This window comes from Lampris incognitus, chromosome 6 (assembly GCF_029633865.1).
Source record: "Lampris incognitus isolate fLamInc1 chromosome 6, fLamInc1.hap2, whole genome shotgun sequence".
In the NCBI taxonomy this organism is placed as follows: domain Eukaryota; kingdom Metazoa; phylum Chordata; class Actinopteri; order Lampriformes; family Lampridae; genus Lampris; species Lampris incognitus.
In genome coordinates this window covers 19,975,736-19,998,072 of record NC_079216.1, presented here as the reverse complement: position 1 = coordinate 19,998,072, position 22,337 = coordinate 19,975,736, and the positions used below count along the sequence as shown (strand labels likewise).

The 22,337-nt window shown below is 43.2% G+C and overlaps 1 protein-coding gene across 1 annotated transcript in view; it reads right to left on the bottom strand.

Annotated features, from left to right (window-relative positions):
* The window catches only part of cetp (cholesteryl ester transfer protein, plasma), a 53,712-nt gene that overhangs the window by 26,698 nt on the left and 4,677 nt on the right, over positions 1 to 22,337 (bottom strand). Inside the window, exons 3-12 of the mRNA XM_056282363.1 lie at positions 19,291 to 19,442; positions 18,765 to 18,879; positions 18,545 to 18,676; positions 17,525 to 17,595; positions 11,254 to 11,341; positions 11,028 to 11,097; positions 8,205 to 8,265; positions 3,033 to 3,124; positions 2,532 to 2,631; positions 749 to 828 (exon numbers count right to left, since the gene is read on the bottom strand). Of these exons, the coding sequence (XP_056138338.1) occupies positions 749 to 828; positions 2,532 to 2,631; positions 3,033 to 3,124; positions 8,205 to 8,265; positions 11,028 to 11,097; positions 11,254 to 11,341; positions 17,525 to 17,595; positions 18,545 to 18,676; positions 18,765 to 18,879; positions 19,291 to 19,442 (961 nt within the window). The remainder of the gene's footprint in view (positions 1 to 748; positions 829 to 2,531; positions 2,632 to 3,032; positions 3,125 to 8,204; positions 8,266 to 11,027; positions 11,098 to 11,253; positions 11,342 to 17,524; positions 17,596 to 18,544; positions 18,677 to 18,764; positions 18,880 to 19,290; positions 19,443 to 22,337) is intronic.

Below are 22,337 nucleotides of genomic sequence, written 5' to 3'. Positions count from 1 at the left end.
TGGGGAAAGTGAAGGGTTGTGAATACTTTCCGGATGCACTGTATGTATAAGGGAAGTGGGACAGTGGTGAGGTGTGCAGTAGGGATGACAGATGGGTTCAAAGTGGAGGTGGGATAACATCAAGGATCAGCTCTGAGCCCTTTCTTGTTTGCAACGGTGATGGACAGGTTGACGGACGAGATCAGGCAGGAGTCTCCATGGACTATGACGTTCACGGATGACATTTCTGAAGCGAGACTAGGGAGTAGGTTGAGGAGAGCCTGGATGAAGCCATCAGGCAAGTGGAAAAGAGAAAGGCGAAAGAGGAGGTTTATGGATGTGGTGAGGGAGGATATGCAGGTGGTTGGTGTGACAGAAGAAGACGCAGAGGACAGGAAGAGATGGAAATGGATGATCCGCTGTGGCGACCCCTAATGGTAGTAGCCAAAACAAAAGAAATAAGATCCTATTCCTTGTTTCTCAAATAAAAGGTTGTTTCACTATAAACAAAAAGTTTTGTCTTTGCAAACTGCAAGGCCCCCGTGGTCCCAGATGTTAAAAACAAAAAGAAGCATTTAATTAGCAATAAATTATCAACAGCTTTTACTGTATGGAAGTAAGACTAATCAAGTCAAGGGTGAAAATAATCTGTTCTTAATATCAAGTTCAAGAGTTATGATGCTTCATGAATGTTTTTAAAACCTGTGTTTAATTTAAAAATAATGCTGTCTGAATGCTCTTACAGTGCACTTGGAGACACTTTACTTACAATTATCTCTGCTCCCGAAATGTTGAGTTGGAAGCGTCCATCTTGCTGGGCAGCAGTAATCACTGGGTTAAAGACCTGGTCTGAGTTTAAAATTAAAAGTCAGATGAGAATTTTTAGAGTGAGAGGAGAAATCCTCATTATTGTACATTTGCACATTAATTTCCTGTATCAGATTTAGATTTTAAAGAAAATTTGTGAAAGTCCAACAACTGACAAGCATCATATGCTTTGTTAAACTGATTAAAAAAGGCCATAGTTTAGAGCAGGGAGTCTCAATCCAGTCCTGATATATACAGTACTAGTCTTATTTTCTGCCAGGTAATATTAGCAACAATAGTAATAATGACAATAATAGCTTTTATTTATATACTACTTTTCTAAAACAAATTTACTAAGTGTTTTACAAAGAAATAAACCAGACAAGGCAAAAATAAGAAAAAAGTAAAGACCAAATAAGAGTAAGAGTATAAATAAAAAAAAGTATAAATAAATATCAAACATTTGTAAAGGCTTTCATAGAAAGAAACGTTTTAAGATAAGATTTAAAAGAAGCTAGATACTTGGTTTGTCTTAGTTCAACAGGAAGAGCGTTCCATAGTGTGGGGGCTCTAACAGCAAAAGCCCAATCAGCCTTTGTAACAAACCGAGATCTGGGAATAACCAGCAGGGCTCCATCTGCGGATCTTAATGGCCAAGGAGGCATATACCAGGTCAATAAATCCGAAATGTATGTAGGAGCAAGACTGTTTAAGGCCTTAAAATTGAGCAATAAAATTTCGAAATTAATTCAAAGTCTAACAGGTAGCCAGTGTAGGGAGGCAAGCACATGATTGATTTGATCATGTCTCTTTGTCCTGGTAATGAGGCAAGCAGCGGCATTTTGTACCAACTGTAGAGGGAGCCCTGGCTGATACTCAAGTAAAGTGTTTTACAGTAATCATGCTGAGAAAAGATAAAAGCATGTACAACTTTTGTCGTAGCCTGCTTAATGCTATTTGATAGACCACCAAGATTAGTACCAAAATGGCTGATGGAACTTGGGGGACCGAAGAAAATGACCTCAAACTCATCATTAAATTTAAGAAAATGTTGTGACATCCAGGATTTAATATCAGAGGAGCAAGTTGTGAGATTTGCTAGGCTGCTAGTATGTGTGGGTTTTAGTGGCATGTACAACTGAGTGTCGTCAGCACAAAAAATGTAAAACACATTAATTTTGAATAACCTGGCCAAGAGACAGCGTGTATATAGAAAACAGAAGGGGCTAAGAACTGAGCCTTGAGGGATGCCACAACTCAACTGGGCCATCAAGGATTTCGAGTTACCCAGAACAACAGAAAAAGTTCTATTGGAGCGGTATGAGCATAATAAACTAAGAACTAAACAAAATGGTGAAACACATCATGTTTTTGAATAACCTGGCCAAGAGGCAGCATGTATGTAATTAATTATGTATTAAAATGTATTAATTAATTATGTAATTAATTACATTAATTTTGTGCTAGTTGATTCACCCTCCAGTCGGAGGTTATACACCTGGTATAATATAAAACCAGCTGTAACAGATTGAGAACCACTGGTTTTGGGTGTACAGTCGTATTTATGGTCTATGGTGTACATATATAAGTATAGAGTTGTAACATATAGTCAGTCTGCTCTTTCTTCTCCCTCAATTGTCACTATTCACTGAAATAAGTTACACTTGTACTTCCACAAAAAAAAAAGAAAGAAAAGAAAAGGAAAAAAGAAAAACAAAACTCCAGGAAATGACTTGACTGTCAACCTGATATCCAGAAGTAGAGCATTCTCTCTTCGGTTAGCTGGCTGGGATGGAAAACTGAGTCATTGATGACAGCAGAAATGTTGTTGTAGTTGGTCAGACCCTGGAAGATCACAGGTAGATATTAGGCAATAAGTATGCAAAGCAAAAATATTACTCAAAACACTGGGATTAATGTTTTGATCAAAAAAGTCACTCTCAGGCATGTGAGCAGTTAAACATTTTGCTTACTCTCTAAACCCCACTGGGTTTGCAAATACAACGAGTAATTAATTATAATAATATATAATAATCTGAATCTCTTCTGATCAAGTCAGTTGAAAACGTTATTTTTTTCGGCAAAAACAAGGTTAAATCTTACAAAATGAGTGTATGCAAAAGCAGGCAAGAGTCTTAAGTCATGAGCAAAATGGCGTCCCCGCTTTCAAAAAATTGAAACCCACTGCAGTGTAGAAATTAATCATATTTTGTAATTAGTGACATGACATAACAGTTGTTTACAACCTTGTGGTATGATTCTAGATAACTGGTAGTGATGACAGGGGCAGCAGTAACACCGATATCCATACTGATGTCTCCATCACTCAGGAACTGCTCTGTGCACACACACATAAACACACAATGTTGACATAATTCTATATCACTGACTGTATATAAGAGTGGCACTATTCAATGCAATTTTGAAGCCAAAATATCACAAATTTGCTCACAGCCATCTTACTTGCTGATGCGTGGTAGGTGAAAGTTGGAACCAACGTTACGTGCAGTACAGGAAGTGGAGCAATAACCCCCCCCCCCCCGTTGCGGAGCATGTGCTCAGTGACTGAGCTGTGTGCTGCTGGGAGCATAGCTGTCAACCAACTCATCCCTAGGCCCAACTACAACCTTTTGAATATCGTCAAATAACTTCTATAAATACAATTTTCTGATAGAAAAATGCTGGGGCAGATTTTAACATAAATGGAAATAGTTTAAACGACAGATAATGTCTGAGAGAAAAAAAAATCATTTGACATGTAATTTAATTTTTTAGTTTTGCCCGTGATCTTTTCACTTGCATTGATATGGGCAGAGTTAAATGTTGTACTGAAAACAGCCACTAGAGTGCACTAGAGATATTCTGGCTTCGCTTTCAACAGCACTCATATTGTGGACTTCCCATACAGTCTACAGTGTAAATAGTGAAGAACCACACCATCACTCTTATCTCACTTATAAAGTATGAAGACACAAACGGCTGAATGCATATAAACCACACAAACGGACACACAGATACACATGCAGGTGCACAGAAATACCCACACAAATAATCACAGAAATATGCATAGTCTAATGTCAACTATGTGAGATATGACCCCTCTGTTTATCCTCTCTATCTTGCTCGCTCGCACACACACAGACACACACACACACACACACACACACACACACACACACACACGTTCTTTTTGTGAGGACCTTTCATTGATCACAGAAAGTTGAATCAGTTCATCTGAACACAACATTTATTGAGAGAAATGTTTCATCACTCAGCTAATGCTCCTTTTCCACTGACTCGACTCGACTCAACTCACTTCTGTGTCGTTTTCCATTACCGCAACAGTACCTCCTCAGTGTAGCTTTTTTAGAACCTCGACAAAAGTGGTATCAGTTACCAAAATGCCGGTCCTTTCCAGTGATAGAAAATGAAAAACAAAGGTGAGTTGAGTCGGTGCCATGTAGTGGAAAAGGGGCATAAGTGACCTCTTCAGTCTTAACTGACTACAGGTATCCCCACCCTTATAAACAATACAGTGGCCTAACCACCCAAACCAACGATCAGTTTCATATGCAAATGGTCACGCCATATTTGCATATGAAACTGAATCCGCAATCCACACTTTCTGCCACAGACAGAACAGGTGAGAGCACTGACTGGGGGTGTAGGTGTGGCACTGGCTTCATGTCTGTTTAGACGTCTCGTGGTCCGTCGATCACCTCGGTCCTCCTCGAGCTTTTGCACCCTTTGTTGACAGAACTGCTGCCGGATGGAGCGTTGGGTGACAATGTCCTCCAGCTGGGTCGGGTTCAGGCCGCACTTTTTCATGATGGTCTTCAGTTGGTCTTTGTACCATTTTTCTGGTCCCCTGCCAAGCGATGGCCCAGATGTAGCTGGCCATACAGCATGTTACATGGTAAGCGCTCCTTCGGCATCCTGATGACGTGACTGACCCAGCGAAGTTGGGGCTGGGTGACGGTAGCCTCCATACTGATGCAGTTGGTCTTGCGGAGTATTTCAGTATAGGGCACTCGGTCACATGAGGTTATCCTCAGGATGCACTGTAGGCATCTGATGTGGAAGGCCTCAAGCATCCTGAGGTGGCAGTTGTGCAGGGTCCACACCTCACAGCTGTAGAAGAGAGTCGTGATGATAACTGCCAAGTAGACAGGTATTTTGCTGTGGAGGTTGAGGTCTTCGTTTTGAAAGACTCTTCTCCTAAGTCTGCCAAAAGAGGATGACGCTTGTTTAATCTGGTTTTGTATCTCCCTGTCGATGCTGCAGTCGTCAGAGAGGAAGCTGCCCAGGTATTTGAAGGATTCCACTGTTGCAAGTGGTTTGTCGGAGATGATGAATGTTGGTGAATGAAAAGGAGGAGTAGAATGCCCACTGGCATACTAAGTCTTTGCCACGTTTATAGAGAGACCCAGCCTACTTTACGCGCTTGCACTAGCTGCAAGGGTAAGTTGCAGTGCCTCCGATGTGTGGGCCACAACTGCACAGTCATCTGCGTACTTTAGCTCGATGATGTGCTCAGGTGTTATTTTTGTGACCGCTTGGAGCTTACAGATGTTAAACAGATTTCCATCAAGTCTGAAGTCCACAGTAACCCCACTGTCCTTCTTGATTTCCTCATGGATCAGCAGCAATGTCACACACAGGAGGAAGATGTTAAAAAGAACTGGAGCAAGGATGTACCTCTAACGTACCCTGGTGCACATCCTGAAGGGCTCAGATTCCTGGCCTCCAATGGTCACACGTGCCATCATCCCCACATGAAATTGTTGGAGGATGTTGATAAACCTCCGTGGGCAGCCAAACTTCAGGAGGATGTTCCGTAGGATGTCCCTGCTGACTGTGTCGAAAGCCTATGACAGGTCGATGAAGGCTATGAAGAGGTCCTGGTGTTGCTCCCTATACTTCTCCTGGAGTTGCCGTGATGTGAACACCATGCCCACAGTCCATTCCTCCTAAACCCACACTGTGACTCAGGCAGCAGCTCCTCTGAGATGTTTTTTTACCAGCCTGTGTAACATAACTTTGGCCAGGACTTTTCCAGCAACAGCCAGTAGTGAAATGCCATGGCTGTTGCCACAGAGGGACTTGTCTCCTTTGCCTTTATATATGGAGATGATGTTAGCATCCCTCCACTGCTGAGGGATGGTTTCGTTCTTCCATACGTGTGGGATGATCAGGAAATGTGCACGGGTGCAGAGGTAGCCTCTCTGTTGAAAAAATCTCTGCAGGGATACTATCAGGGCCAGAGGTCTTGTTGTTTTTCAGCGACTTAACTGCACAATGAACCTCTTCGAAGGTTGGTGGAAGGTCAAGGTCTTGGATGGTGGGGCGGACAGGTAGTTTATCCAAGACTGAGGGAAATGTTGGGGAGGGCTGGTTCAAAAGGGTTTCAAAATTCAATTCGATTTTATTGTCATTAAAAACAATGTGCAGGCACATGTTAAAAATGAAATGAGGGCTGTGGCTTCACCAAACAGTGTAAGACAGACACAGACAAACACAGCAAACACAGTATAAGATATACACACATGAAGACCAGAAGCTAAAAATAAGTTAAAAAAGAGCTGGAGTACAAAATATTTAAAAAATATCTACAGATATTCAGTGGGTAGCCAGGTTCAGGTGAGCAACAGCTTGTGGAAAGAAGCTGTTTTTGAGCCTGGTAGTGCGGGCTCTGAGGCTCCTGTAGTGCCTCCCAGAGCGCAGGGGGGAGAACAGTCCATGGTTGGGGTGGGTGGGATCTCTGCTGATGCTCAGACCCCTTCGAAGGCAGTGTTTTTGATAAATTTCTTTTATGGCTGGGAGCTGGGTACCGGTGATATGCTGGGCCGCTTTGACGATCCGCTGCAGAGCTTTCTGGTCTACTGAGGTGCAGTTGCCGTACCACACTGAGATGCAGATGGTCAGGATGCTCTCTATGTTGCAGTGGTAGAAGTTGGTGAGAATTTTGGGGGGTAGATGGGCGCTCTTCAACCTCCTCAGGAAATGCAGGCATTGTTGGGCCTTTTTCACAAGGGCCTGGGTGTTTAATGTCCACAAAAGGTCCTCGCTGATGTGGACTCCAAGGAATTTAAAGCTGGAAACACGCTCCACTTCCACCCTATTGATGTGTATGGGGGAGCGGCTGCAGCTTCTAGACCTCCTGAAGTCCACAATCAGCTCCTTTGTCTTCTGCACATTAAGGACAAGATTGTTGGTAGTACACGATGATGTGAGGTGCTCAATCTCGTCTCTGTAGGCCATCTCGTCATTGTTGGTGATACGGCCAATGACTGTGGTGTCATCTGCAAACTTAACTATAACATTTGAGGGGTGAGTTGGCAGGCAGTCGTGGGTCACAATGATGTAGTCCAACAAGTGCCAATTTTTGGAGCATGGGTGCATCTAGGATGTAATGTGTTTATTTTTTAATTGGAAGAGGGTGTTTGCGATGGTCAAGCCATGCTCAGCACAGATGCTTAGCAGTTGCAGACCGTTGGCATTGACTTGCCCAATGCCATGCCCGCCAATGACACCGCTCCACACCTTACTGTCTTTCCCCACTCTGGCATTGAAATCGCTCAGCAAAAAGATCTTGTCCTCCTCGGGTATACGACGGAGAGCCTCATCTAGTGACTGATAGAAGTAGTCCTTTACGTCATCCTCTGATGGTAGAGTTGGTGCATAGGCACTTAGGAGGGTGGCATAGCGTTTCTTTCTGAACTGATTCAATCTTCTTGGATTTTCTTACCTAGAATATCGAGCACGCATCAAGACATTTTGACTCCTAATTGACTTTATTCATTCCCCTGCCCTTAACCCTAACCTCAAACTAATCCTAATTCTTAATCTTAAAGGTCAACAAAACATCAAAATTTAGATAGACTGCGGCCCCATCTGAGATCTAAAAAAATGTCAGAATCTGGGAAAAATGTTGGGATGGGCTACAGATATCAAACCCCGCCCCGCAGTTTTTGTTAGCCTTTAAGAAAAGCTCATTCTACTCTGGACAACGCTGCCATGAACAGCGAGCAAGAAAACTAATTCCACAGAGCACTAATAGCGTGATCCTCCCACGCGCTACGTCCCCCTGGTGAAACTCCTCAATGTCACATGAAAAGAAGCGGCTGGCGACTCCACAAGTATCGGAGGAGGCATGTGGTAGTCTGCAGCCCTCCCCGGATCGGCAGAGGGGGTGGAGCAATGACCAGGACAGCTCAGAAGAGTTGGGTAATTTGCCAAGTGCAATTGGGGAGAAAAAAGAGGGGGGGGGGTGAGGACCCACCAAAATGTCCTCGCTTTGTAAAAAAAAAGAAAAGAAAAAAAGTCCTCACTTTGATGGTCAAATCGGGCCTCCTAAAGATAGAAGTACAAGAAAACATGCACGTTTTGACTTACTATACACACACACACACACACACCTGCTGTTTTTTGTATGAATTCAGCCAGTATGTTTGCCACCTTGTTGATTTCTTGACAAATCTGCATTGGAGAATAAACACATTAGTGACGTCAGACCTACAGTGCTGTGACATTTAAGAAAACATCCACGTAAGACAAAATAAACAGATAATCAGATTTTGTCTTGATATTGTCGATTTTAATTCAGTTCAAACCTGGATATAAATGCTGCAACCATGCATGCGTGCAAAATTATTAGTTATTACAAACAAGTAGTGGTTTGTTGAGATACAGTGTAGCAGCAGCATCATTATTTACCTACTGCCCACTTCACAACTCTGCAGAATTACTGAGAAACCATGAATTCAATCAGTCACTTCTTCAAGTGACTGATTGAATTTGCTGGGGGTTTTTGCTGGGGTTTGTTTGATTGGCGTTTAAACAGGCGTTGCAAATTGTAGTTTCCTTATGAAGATTTAATTATTTTGGCCTGTTATAAAAATAACCTTTTGCAGGGGGCATTGTTAATTTGAAGGTTTTGCTTTGCATGCAAAGTAGGTTTTGGACAACCAGGCTGGTTATGTTGTGCCTGAAAAGATCATTATTATTATTCATAAATATTTACACTACCGTTCAAAAGTTTGGCATCACCCAAACAATTTTGTGTTTTCCATGAAAAGTCACACTTATTCACCACCATATGTTGTGAAATGAATAGAAAATAGAGTCAAGACATTGACAAGGTTAGAAATAATGATTTGTATTTGAAATAAGATTTTTTTTACATCAAACTTTGCTTTCGTCAAAGAATCCTCCATTTGCAGCAATTACAGCATTGCAGACCTTTGGCATTCTAGCTGTTAATTTGTTGAGGTAATCTGGAGAAATTGCACCCCACGCTTCCAGAAGCAGCTCCCACAAGTTGGATTGGTTGGATGGGCACTTCTTGCGTACCATACGGTCAAGCTGCTCCCACAACAGCTCAATGGGGTTCAGATCTGGTGACTGCGCTGGCCACTCCATTACCGAGAGAATACCAGCTGCCTGCTTCTGCTCTAAATAGTTCTTGCACAATTTGGAGGTGTGTTTAGGGTCATTGTCCTGTTGTAGGATGAAATTGGCTCCAATCAAGCGCTGTCCACTGGGTATGGCATGGCGTTGCAAAATGGAGTGATAGCCTTCCTTATTCAGAATCCCTTTTACCCTGTACAAATCTCCCACCTTACCAGCACCAAAGCAACCCCAGACCATCACATTACCTCCACCATGCTTAACAGATGGCGTCAGGCATTCTTCCAGCATCTTTTCATTTGTTCTGCGTCTCACAAACGTTCTTCTTTGTGATCCAAACACCTCAAACTTGGATTCATCCGTCCACAACACTTTTTTCCAGTCTTCCTCTGTCCAATGTCTGTGTTCTTTTGCCCATCTTAATCTTTTTCTTTTATTGGTCAGTCTCAGATATGGCTTTTTCTTTGCCACTCTGCCCTGAAGCCCAGAATCCCGCAGCCGCCTCTTCACTGTAGATGTTGACACTGGTGTTTTGCGGGTACTATTTAATGAAGATGCCAGTTGGGGACCTGTGAGGCGTCTGTTTCTCAAACTAGAGACTCTAATGTACTTATCTTCTTGCTCAGTTGTGCAACGCGGCCTCCCACTTCTTTTTCTACTCTGGTTAGAGCCTGTTTGTGCTGTCCTCTGAAGGGAGTAGTACACACCGGTGTAGGAAATCTTCAATTTCTTAGCAATTTCTCACATGGAATAGCCTTCATTTCTAAGAACAAGAATAGACTGTCGAGTTTCAGATGAAAGTTCTCTTTTTCTGGCCATTTTGAGCGTTTAATTGACCCCACAAATGTGATGCTCCAGAAACTCAATCTGCTCAAAGGAAGGTCAGTTTTGTAGCTTCTGTAACGAGCTAAACTCTTTTCAGATGTGTGAACATGATTGCACAAGGGTTTTCTAATCATCAATTAGCCTTCTGAGCCAATGAGCAAACACATTGTACCATTAGAACACTGGAGTGATAGTTGCTTGAAATGGGCCTCTATACACCTATGTAGATATTGCACCAAAAACCAGACATTTGCAGCTAGAATAGTCATTTACCACATTAGCAATGTATAGAGTGTATTTCTTTAAAGTTAAGACTAGTTTAAAGTTATCTTCATTGAACAGTACAGTGCTTTTCCTTCAAAAATATGGACATTTCAATGTGATCCCAAACTTTTGAACGGTAGTGTATATCATCGTAAATATGAAGGGTTTGTTTGCAAAGTAGTCTCATCATGTGTGCAGTAGGGTCAGCATTGATTCACCATAGCCTCCATTTAGGATGGCGTTCAATCAGGACTGCTCAACCTAATATTATTTAACCCATCCATTAGTCCATTAGCTGAACTGCTTATCCTGGTCGCGGGGATGCTGGAGCCTATTCCAGCAGTCATTGGGCAGCAGGCGGGGAGACACCCTGGACAGGCCGGCAGGCCATCACAGGGCCCACACACACACACACACACACACACAAACATTCATACCTAGGGACAATTTATTATGGCCAATTCAGCTGACCTACATGTCTTTAGACTGTGGGAGGAAACCGGAGCCCCCGGAGAAACCGACACAGACACTGGGAGAACATGCAAACTCCACACAGAGGACGACCCGGGATGACCCACCAAGGTTGGACTACCCAGGGCTGAACCCAGGACTTTCTTGCTGTGAGGCAACCGCGCTAATATTATTTAACACCCCCCCCCCTCAAATGCTACCCCTGACCACTTATAAACACTCTCACTCTCTCCCTGTCTTTCTCTTGCTTCCTCACGCTCATTTGTCCTGACCTGTCCTTTGATGACCAGTTTGACAGTGAAACTGATGAAGTCGGTGAACAGCCGCTTTAGCCAGTGTGGTCTGAACAACAAAAATACATTGGAAATGTTAGGGTCTCTGTGAAGTAGAAGAAACTAAAGCAGTTTTCGACCTCATTTCAAATGCACATCTGCAAGTCCTAACGTCTTAATTCGATGAATACACTGCTTTTTTGTGTACTGCGTACTCATAACTCACTCTCTGTCCCCCTGCAGCAGCAGACGAAGCTTGTGAAAGTTCAGAAAACAGTCCGAAACGGTTGCTGCCACCATTCCTTTACCACAGTCTGAGCGAGAGAGAAAGGGGGGGAGGCAGTTAAATGATTGCAACTCAGTTAATTTAGGTAGGATTCAGTACCTCTCTAAATTACATGCCCTAAAAAAGAAATACCATCACCATTTAGAGTTCAATCCTGGAATAGACAGTGCAGTTCAGTCTGTGCTTGAAGTGGAAAAAGATAAGTGTGGCTATTATCCTTGTTGGCATTTTGGTGTGCATATTGTCAAACCCTTAGTTGTTGCATTTGTATATTCTATGGTGAATAATAGATACAAAGAGATATTGCTGATGTACACAACATGCATTTCTGAAATAATAATATCCATTTCATCCATCCATTATCCAAGCCGCTTATCCCAGTTGGGGTCGCGGGATGCTGGAGCCTATCTCAGCAGTCATTGGGCGGCAGGTGGGGAGACACCCTGGACAGGCTGCTAGGCCATCACAGGGCCGACACATTCACACCTAGGGACAATTTAGTATGGCCGATTCACCTGACCTACATGTCTTTATTATAATAATAATAATAATAATAATAATAATAATAATAATAATAATAATTAATAAATAAGAAAGTATACTAAATAAAATATAGAAATATGAAATAATAAAATAAATAATAATGAAATAATAAATAACATTATATAATATATAATAATATTATATAATACATAATAATAATATAATAATGGTAAAAATAATATAATATAATAACAACAATAATAATGGACTTGATCTGTATAGCACCTTTCATAAAAAACATGTAGCAAAAAGTGCTTATACATTTAAAAAGGAATAAAAACAGGAAACAAATTACATTAAGAAGAAAGCAGATAAAGGTGAAGTGCTTAGTGTTGCAGAGAAAGCAAGCCATTTGAAAGATCAACTAGTAAGAAAGACATTTAAACTTTGAAAGGCATGAAAGGTCATTTAAAAACAGCACGTGGAACTCCATGTGATGCACACACATCGTAAGAGGTGGAACTAGTGGCGTCTGGGTGGCATGGCAGGCTATTCCATGGCCTACCAACATGGGGATCGGTGGTTTGAATCCCCATGTTACCTCCGGCTTGGTCGGCTGTACGCTATGGAGGTGGAATTTCTGACGATTGTGTTGTGTGAGACACTACTACTATTACTCCTACTACTACTACTTTCGGCTGCTCCCATTAGGGGTTGCTATAGCTGATCATCCATTTCCATTTCTTCCTGTCCTCTGCATCTTCCTTTTTCGCACCAGCTACCTGCATGTCCTCTCTCACCACATCCATAAACCTTCCTTTTAGCCTTCCTCTTTTCTCTTTCCTGGCAGCTCCATATTCAGCATCCTTCTCCCAATATACCCAGCATCTCTCCTCCACACATGTCCAAGCCATCTCAATCTTGCCTCTCTTGCTTTGTCGCCAAACCGTCAAACCTGAGCTGCCCCTCTAATATATCTCATCTCATCTCATCTTCAGCCGCTTTTCCGGGGTCGGGTTGCAGTGGCAGCAGGCTAAGTAGGGCACTCCAGTTGTCCCTCTCCCCAGCAATGCCCTCCAGCTCCTCCTGGGGGATCCCAAGGCGTACCCAGGCCAGATTGGACATGTAGTCCCTCCAGCGCATTCTGGGTCTACCCCAGGGTCTCCTCCCAGTTGGCCGTGCCCGGTAAACCTCCAAAGGAAGGCGCCCAGGAGGCATTCTAATCAGATGCCCGAACCATCTCAACTGGCTCCTTTCGATGCGAAGGAGCAGCGGCTCTACTCCAAGCTCCTTCTGGATGTCCGAGCTCCTCACCCTATCTCTAAGGCTGAGCCCAGACACCCCACGCAGGAAACTCATTTCAGCCGCTTGTAGCCACAACCCCCCCCTTTCAGTCACTACCTAAAGCTCATGACCATAGGTGAGGATCGGAACGAAGATTGACTGGTAAATTGAGAGCTTTGCCTCCCGGCTTAGCTCCTTCTTCGCAAATTCAAAAAAGGGGACCGAAGGGTGTGCTCCAATTATCGGGGCATCACATTGCTCAGCCTCCCTGGGAAAGTCCACTCTAGGGTGCTCGAAAGGAGGCTCTGACCAATTGTCGAACCTCAGATCCAGGAGGAAAAATGCAGATTCCGTCCTGGCCATGGAACAACAGACCAACTCTTTACCCTTGCAGAAGCGCTGAGGGGGGCATGGGAGTTTGACCAGCCAGTCTACATGTGTTTAGTGGACTTGGAGAAGGCTTACGACTGTGTACCCCGGGGCACTCTTTGGGGGGTACTGCGGGAGTATGGGGTACCGGGGCAGTTGCTACAAGCCATCCAGTCCTTGTATATTCAAAGTGAGAGCTGTGTCCATATTCTCGGTACAAAGTCAAACACGTTTTTGGTGGGTGTTGGACTCCGCCAAGGTTGTCCCTTGTCTCCGATTCTGTTTGTGATATTCATGGACAGAATCTCAAGGCACAGCCAAGGTGAGGAGTGAGTCCGCTCAGAATTGCATCTCTGCTCTTCGACGATGATGTGGTTTTGTTGGCTTCATCAGAACGCGACCTCCAGCATGCACTGTGGCGGTTTGCAACTGAGTGTGAAGTGGCCAGGATGAGAGTCAGCACCTCCAAGTCTGAGGCCATGGTCCTCTTCTGGAAAATGATGGATTGCTCCCTCCGGGTTGGGGATGAGTTGCTGCCCCAAGTGAAGGAGTACAAGTATCCCTCTATATAACCATTCCTAATCCTGTCCTTCTTTGTCACTCCCAAAGAAAATCTTAGCATCTTCAACTCTGCAACCTCCAGCTTCGCCTCCTGTCTTTTCATCAATGCCACTGTCTCCAAATTATACAACATAGCTGGTCTCACTACCATTTTGTAAATCTTCGCTTTAACTCTTGGTGGTACCCTTCTGTCGCAAATCACTCCTGGTATTCTTCTCCACCCACTCCGCCCTGTCTGCACGCTCTTCTTCACCTCTCTTCTGTACTCCCCGTTACTTTGGACAATTGACCACAAGTATTTAAACTCATACGCCTTTGTCACCTCTACTCCTTGCATCCTCACCATTCTGCTGTCCTCCCTCCCATTCACGCATATGTATTCTATCTTGCTCCTACTGACTTTCATTCATTTTCTCTCCCGTGCATATATGCTTCTTCTCCACTCCTCAGGCATCCTCTCACTTTCCAAGATTGTGTTAAACAATCTAGTTAAAAATTCCACTGCCATCTCTCCTAAAAACCTCAATTTTTCCCCAGGTATTTCATCAGGACCAACCGCCTTTCCACTCTTCATCCTCTTCATAGCTGCCCTCACTTCCTCCTTACTAATCCACCACACTTTCTGATTCGCTATCCTCACATCATCCAACCTTCTCTTTATCTAATTTTCTTCATTCATCAGCCCCTCAAAGTACTCCTTCCACCTTCTCAGCACACTCTCCTCACTTGTCAGCACAGTTCCATCTCTATCCTTGATAACCCTAACCTGCTGTATATCCTTCCCAGCTCAGAACTTTCTCCTTCCTTAGTGTCTAACCTCTCATACAACTCACCATATGCCTTTTCCTTTGCCTTCGCCACCTCTCCCTTTGCTTTACACCACATCTCCTTGTACTCATGTCTACTTTCTTCATCTCCCTGAATATCCCACTTCTTTTCTGGCAACCTCTTTCTCTGTATACTTTGCTGTACTTCCTCATTCCACCACAAAGTCTCCTTGTCTTTCTTCCTCTGCCCAGATGACGTGTGTGAGACAATCAATTTGCCCCAGCATTAACGCCAGTATATTAACTTTTTGCTGTCTGGTACTTCTCAAAGCACCTGGAACTTCATCACTGTCATCTGTGAAACCTCTGAATGGAGACACTTTAGATGTTTTCCTCCCAGTGCACGCCCTCAACAAAAAAAGGAGCAAACTCGTTATCTAGTGACAGTGTGAAGATAAGCTTCTGATGCCAGTTTTCAAATGAATTCATAGTCTCTATTTTCATTAGGCACCGCTGCTTTGGTGTTCTGTGCATGTTAGCCATGTTAGTGATAGCTTCCTAGTTCATGCTTAGCAGTAGAAATAATCTACAGTGTGACTCACAAGAGTAGGGTTAGGGTTAGTGCACCGGACTCCCAGAGTGTAAGTTCATTAGACGCTGCCACCATGCCAGTATTTAAGTGAAGATACTCACAAAGCCACAGATACAATCCGGTAAGTGCACATGATTTACTGAACAAAACGTCAAGGTAACAGAGAGGAAAAAATCTGCGTTGCCCCAGAAGTACACAATACACTCCTGGTGATGCTTTCCTGCGCATGCTCTGTAAGTGACAGTGAATTCAGTTTTATTTAAACATAAAATGACTTAACAGTGCCTCCTGGCACTTAACAGTGCCAGGAGGATTGCCGTGACTTGTACATTGGGGAAACCAAACAAACGCTGGCCAAGAGGATGGCACGATACAGAAGAGCTAACACATCAGGCCAGGACTCTGCAGTCTACACCCATCTACAGGCCAGTGGCCACTCTTTCAAGGATTAGGATGTGCACATCCTTCACAGAGAGGAACGCTTGTTTGAACGGGTAGTCAAAGAGGCCATCTACACTACCGTTCAAAAGTTTGGGATCACCCAAACAATTTTGTGTTTTCCATGAAAAGTCACACTTATTCACCACCATATGTTGTGAAATGAATAGAAAATAGAGTCAAGACATTGACAAGGTTAGAAATAATGATTTGTATTTGAAATAAGATTTTTTTTACATCAAACTTTGCTTTCGTCAAAGAATCCTCCATTTGCAGCAATTACAGCATTGCAGACCTTTGGCATTCTAGCTGTTAATTTGTTGAGGTAATCTGGAGAAATTGCACCCCACGCTTCCAGAAGCAGCTCCCACAAGTTGGATTGGTTGGATGGGCACTTCTTTGAGCAGATTGAGTTTCTGGAGCATCACATTTGTGGGGTCAATTAAACGCTCAAAATGGCCAGAAAAAGAGAACTTTCATCTGAAACTCGACAGTCTATTCTTGTTCTTAGAAATGAAGGCTATTCCATGCGAGAAATTGCTAAGAAATTGAAGATTTCCTACACCGGTGTTTACTACTCCCTTCAGAGGACAGCACAAACAGGCTCTAACCAGAGTAGAAAAAGAAGTGGGAAGCCGCGTTGCACAACTGAGCAAGAAGATAAGTACATTAGAGTCTCTAGTTTGAGAAACAGACGCCTCACAGGTCCCCAACTGGCATCTTCATTAAATAGTACCTGTTAGAGCCTGTTTGTGCTGTCCTCTGAAGGGAGTAGTACACACCGGTGTAGGAAATCTTCAATTTCTTAGCAATTTCTCGCATGGAATAGCCTTCATTTCTAAGAACAAGAATAGACTGTCGAGTTTCAGATGAAAGTTATCTTTTTCTGGCCATTTTGAGCGTTTAATTGACCCCACAAATGTGATGCTCCAGAAACTCAATCTGCTCAAAGAAGTGCCCATCCAACCAATCCAACTTGTGGGAGCTGCTTCTGGAAGCGTGGGGTGCAATTTCTCCAGATTACCTCAACAAATTAACAGCTAGAATGCCAAAGGTCTGCAATGCTGTAATTGCTGCAAATGGAGGATTCTTTAACGAAAGCAAAGTTTGATGTAAAAAAAATCTTATTTCAAATAAAAATCATTATTTCTAACCTTGTCAATGTCTTGACTCTATTTTCTATTCATTTCACAACATATGGTGGTGAATAAGTGTGACTTTTCATGGAAAACACGAAATTGTTTGGGTGATCCCAAACTTTTGAACGGTAGTGTACGTGAAGAGGAAATGACCATCCCTGAACCAAGGATGGGAGCCCAAGAGTACATATGTCACCATCTTACTATGCTGTGATTGCAATATGTGGTAACCACCAGTAACTGCCAGTAGACCAGATAATTTGGGGTTCCATTACATCCCCATGTGCCCTCTGATGAACCTCGTCAGATTTGCTGTGAACTTACCTTAACATGGTGAGGTCTGGGTAATGAAACCCTTTGATTTGACATAAGTTATTGCTCTGGACTACAACAGAACAGTGACTGTTTAGGGAGCAAGCGAGTCAGCGAGTTAAGCTGGCAGAGGTATAAACACTGCATATCCAGAGCTTATGAGAGGTGACAGAGAAAAAGTCCCATCAATCTTAACAGCCAGTGCCAACACGTTTACCAATGAATACCAGCCCACTTAAAGCACTGAGTGTAGCAGGGGTACTCACAAAGTCTGGGATTAAGTCCAAGATCAATCTGGGACTCAATTTCAAAGTCTATTGAATGGGCAACGTTGACCCTAGATGAGAGAGTAAAAAGACAAGAGCAGCTGGTTAACTGATAAGATAACTAGTCTGATTATCATACAGTGGTAATAGCTATGGTAGTACAATTTGGTAGAAAAATACAAACTAACTGACACACCTGCTTTCATCCAGCCTCTATTTTCTTTTATAACCTAACTAGTTTTCTTGGTGCATACTTGAGCTCAGTAGCACGAGGGCTAACTTCATCACACCCTGAGAAATGGACAGATGTTGAAGAATATTATTTCAGTCAGGCTAATTACATCATTACTGAGTTTTAGGCTGGATTTAAAAAAAATATGAGGTAGACTGGGGGTCCTTGAAAAATCTTAACCAACATGGTTCCAGTGATTTTGATTTCATTGCCAGTATATCATGGTAGCATATGTGTGCTGTCTGGGTATCTGACAGAAAGACAGGTGCATATACCAACAAAAATACCCACAGACACTCATGTCTGTCTCAAATGTTCCAAGACATTCAATCATCTCTCTGTCATTTGCTAGCCCTTCATCTGAACCATCACTAGCACACCCTCACAATAACATTAAACTATGCTATTCAAAATGAGATCATAAAACATGAGAGAGAGAGAGAGAGAGAGAGAGAGAGAGAGAGAGAGAGAGAGAGAGAGAGAGAGAGAGAGAGATAAAAGTCGGTGAGAGAGAAAGTCGGGGAGAGAGGGGGAGAGGGAAGTGAGGGAGAGAGAGACTGAGAGAAAAAGAGAGGGAAGTGAGGGAGACAGAGAGAGAGGGGGGAGTGAGGGATGATGGAGAGAGAGACAGACAGAGAGCAAGAGAGAGAGAGAGGAGGGGAGGGAAGGAGATAGAAGTGAGGAATGGAGAGGGAGGTCAGGGATAGAGAGGAATCACTGCAGCAAATTTCCCTTTTTTTTGTCTTTGAGAGGATTTCTCCAAAAAAAGGGAGAAGACACAGACTCACAGCCAGCTGCCGTATCCATACTGGATGGTCCCTCTGAACACCGCCGATACGTTGCTTATCGTCAATGCAATGCCCTCACCTGGGTGGAGCTCAAATTCACTTCGACCAATGGACAGGTTGTGGATCTCCAAACTGGATGGATATGTTGGCAGATTACACAGCAGTTACAGGTAGAAGTCGGTTCTGTTTGTGTTTGTTTACACATGTTGTGTTCACTCACTTCTCCAGGCCGTATATGACTCTGCCTATAAACAGCAGCGACTTCTCTCCTTTCACATTCGGATACCTGGCATGCTGGAACGCCGCCTCGATGACCTTGGTGGCCTTCTCATTCACTAGCAACCATACCCAAGTGCATACATGTAATCACACACAGTTACATAGATACACACACACACACATATGTAAACAGTCATGACAGAAGAGTCATGTGTACGCACACATACAAAATAATTCAAGTCAAATCACTTCCGTCATACACAAGAGCTACAGCTACTATTAGAGCAGTGTGGTGGCTGACCGGCACATGGCCCTTCAGAAACAAAGAGGCAGAAAGGAAGCAAGAAAGTAAGCAGAGAAGAAAGAAAGGGTTGAAAGAGGAAAGGAGGGAAATCTATGTCATGGCAGCATAAGGAAGACACTATGAACTGTGAGCCCTGCATGACTGAGGAGATGGACAGATTAAGCAGAGGACAAGATAGCAAACAAATAAAGGAAAGAAAAGAATCATCCGAGGCCCCACTCACGGACAACAGCGGCTGGATAGGTGAGCCTGCAGACAGCTCCGGTGTAGCGGTAGGCCGCGGCAGGATCCTCCAGACAGCTTTGCACCATCCCATACAGAGACAGGCCCAGCAGGGGGACCAGGAGCGAGGCCGTATGACAAGGCATCGCACAGCTGAAAAATCCCAACTCACCAAGCAGTCTGAACCAGTTTAAAATCTCACCCTGACTGAGATAAAAATCATGCACCTTTTGAAAACAGCCACAGCTGTCCAGAAAGTCCAACCTGACACTTAATATAGGCAAGATTCCTGATAACCAAAACACGACTCAGCGAGATATGGCACCGGCACCCAGACCTCCCTCTGGACTAGTCCGTCTCACAATGAATGAGGTGAAGTGCAGCGTCACAGAGCCAACAAAAGCTACTTGTTCCAGTGTTTGAGTTCCTGAGCATTACGCTACGCTCTACAGTTCACATGGAGTTAACCCGTGGACTCTGGAGTTTGTATTTGCTCTGCAACTTGATCAATAACATGAATTACTATCACCGCCCCAGAGACTCTGACACTTGTTCAGTGAAGCGCTTGTTTGTCCCGTTCAGACTCTGCCGTTAATGACGGAGCTGCAATACCACGACCTCTTCACAAAGCTGCTCTGCAGACAGAACTGTACAATCTCAGCAAGGCAACGTGCAAACAGCTTACACACTGGAGTTGTATGCTACCGCACTACACACTATCAGTCTCTCCAGCATAGAAAAGTCAGAGTGACACTAAATGTCTGTGAATGTTCTCATTCATCCAGGTCATGGTTATCCAAAGGAGTTGAATCAAGTACAACTGGACTTGGTATTTATTCGTGAAGACATTTCGCCTCTCATCCAAGAGGCTTCCTCAGTTCGTGCCTTTCTGACTAGACCAAGCTAGTCTGACTGGCTGCTGATGAGACTCAGAATTTATCCTTAAGAGTCATTGTCAGAGCTATTGATATGCTTGGCTCTTTGTGATCCGATGTTTACCAACGCCCGTCGCTAACAGAGCCATAGATATGAGTGGCTCTTTTGTGTACCAATGTCAGTGACACTAAAGATGCTGAATCATGCGACACTATGACACAGTGACACTAAAGATGCTGAATCATGTGATTGATTAGGCAGTATCATGCATTACAATGGTCTGTTATCCAAACCCACCCTCAGTCCACTCAAAGATAGACAACTAAGTCAACAGTCCGATCAAAGCAAGAACAAACAGATCTTTCACATGGTGGTCCCTTAAAGTAAACTGGTCTTAGTGCGTAATACTACGTTGACAACTTTCCAATTTAAGATGGACTAGATGTGAGATTCACCATTAAATTACAAAATATGCTATTGTGAATCATTACAATAGCCTACATAAGTAAGCTAGTCAAAGTACACTATGCAAATCACATGGTAGGTGATATAAATTGGCAAGCTGAATTACAGTTAGATACTGTATACCACTACAACTCAACAAAACATTGTAATACTTGATTTCAGTAAGTAAACTGATCAAGTGTAAATGTAAGGTGATAAAAATGTGGACAGACAGTTCCTAAGAAGACCCTCAAATATATATTACATACTGTAGGCATATCTTTCAAGTGAACTGGTCTCTCCACATTCTTGCTTCCAGTCTTTGCTCTTATTTTTTTCTTTACTTTAATCATTGTACTGCTCCATCCTGTATTTTTATGTACAGTAAATAAACTGAGCTGGCACTTTCAGAGTACAGAAAACACTGTGTGAATGTGCTGAAATGTAAACACATACGAAGACCAGTGACAGATTGTGGTGTGAAATGAGGAGCAGAGTCAGTGGCAGAGTGCCGTCGTCTCCTACAGACAGACCACATGCCCCCTTCTGCACCATGATAGTCTTTAATCTTCTCTTTTGAGTTGAGGGTTTTATGTTTTATTCAACTCCAATCTTCCCTATTCTAATACAGAAGGGCGAAGTTCACTGCATGTTTCAGAGTGATGTGGGTTCAGCTGCTCTGTTAAGTTCACTGCATGTTGCAGAGTGACGTGGGTTCAGCTGCTCTGCTAAGTTCACTGCATGTTGCAGAGTGATGTGGGTTCAGCTGCTCTGCTAACGTGGGGCCAGGATTCTCTGTACTCACCTGAACCAGTGCTCTGGCATCTCTACGCTTGTGATGACCTCTTATCTCAAGGATTAAACACGTGAAACAAAGTCCTCTGAAGGGAGAACATTCTGCCAACTGTAACTTAGTGGCAAGATGGTTAGCATGAAGGTATAGGCGTTTAAGCTATCAGGAAGCAGGAACAATTTATTGTCATCTCATTCATGTACTTGTGTACACGAATGAGTTGAGGTATGAGTTGGCATTTTGTTTTGCTATTAATCTCTATTACGAGATCAGATTTTGTACAGTGCTGCTTGAAAGTTTGTGAACCCTCCAGACATGGTCACTGTTTTTGTAAAAAACATTAAAATAAGCTTATTACACATACATCCAAATCCCAATTTGTAAAGCACACCTTCCAAATAATGGACACACACACAAAAAGAAATATATTTTCATTATTTAATTCAACAAAGGTGGTTTATTTCACAAAAACTGAAAATTTAACATGTGCAAAAGTATGTGAACCCTTGTATTAGTAGCTTGTGGCTCCTCCTTTTGCAGCCATTACTTCAACCAAACGTCTTCTGTAACCACTAACCAGTCCCTCGCATCTGCTTATGGGGATTTTTGCCCACTCTTCCTTGCAGAACTCAGCCAGTTGAGAGAGGTTGGAGGGACATCTGGTATGTACCAACTTCTTCAGGTCTCGCCACAGCATTTCAATTGGATTAAGATCCGGACTTTGACTGGGCCTATCCAGAGTACGAATCCTCTTTCTCTGAAGCCATTCTTTTGTAGTTTTGCTGGAATGCTTTGGGTAATTGTCTTGTTGCATAATCCATTTTCGTCCCAGCTTCAACTCCCTGACTGATGGCAGGAGATTCTGGTCAAGAATTTGTTGATATGCCGGAGAATTCATGGTTCCTTGGATAATATGGAGTCGTCCAGGTCCAGAA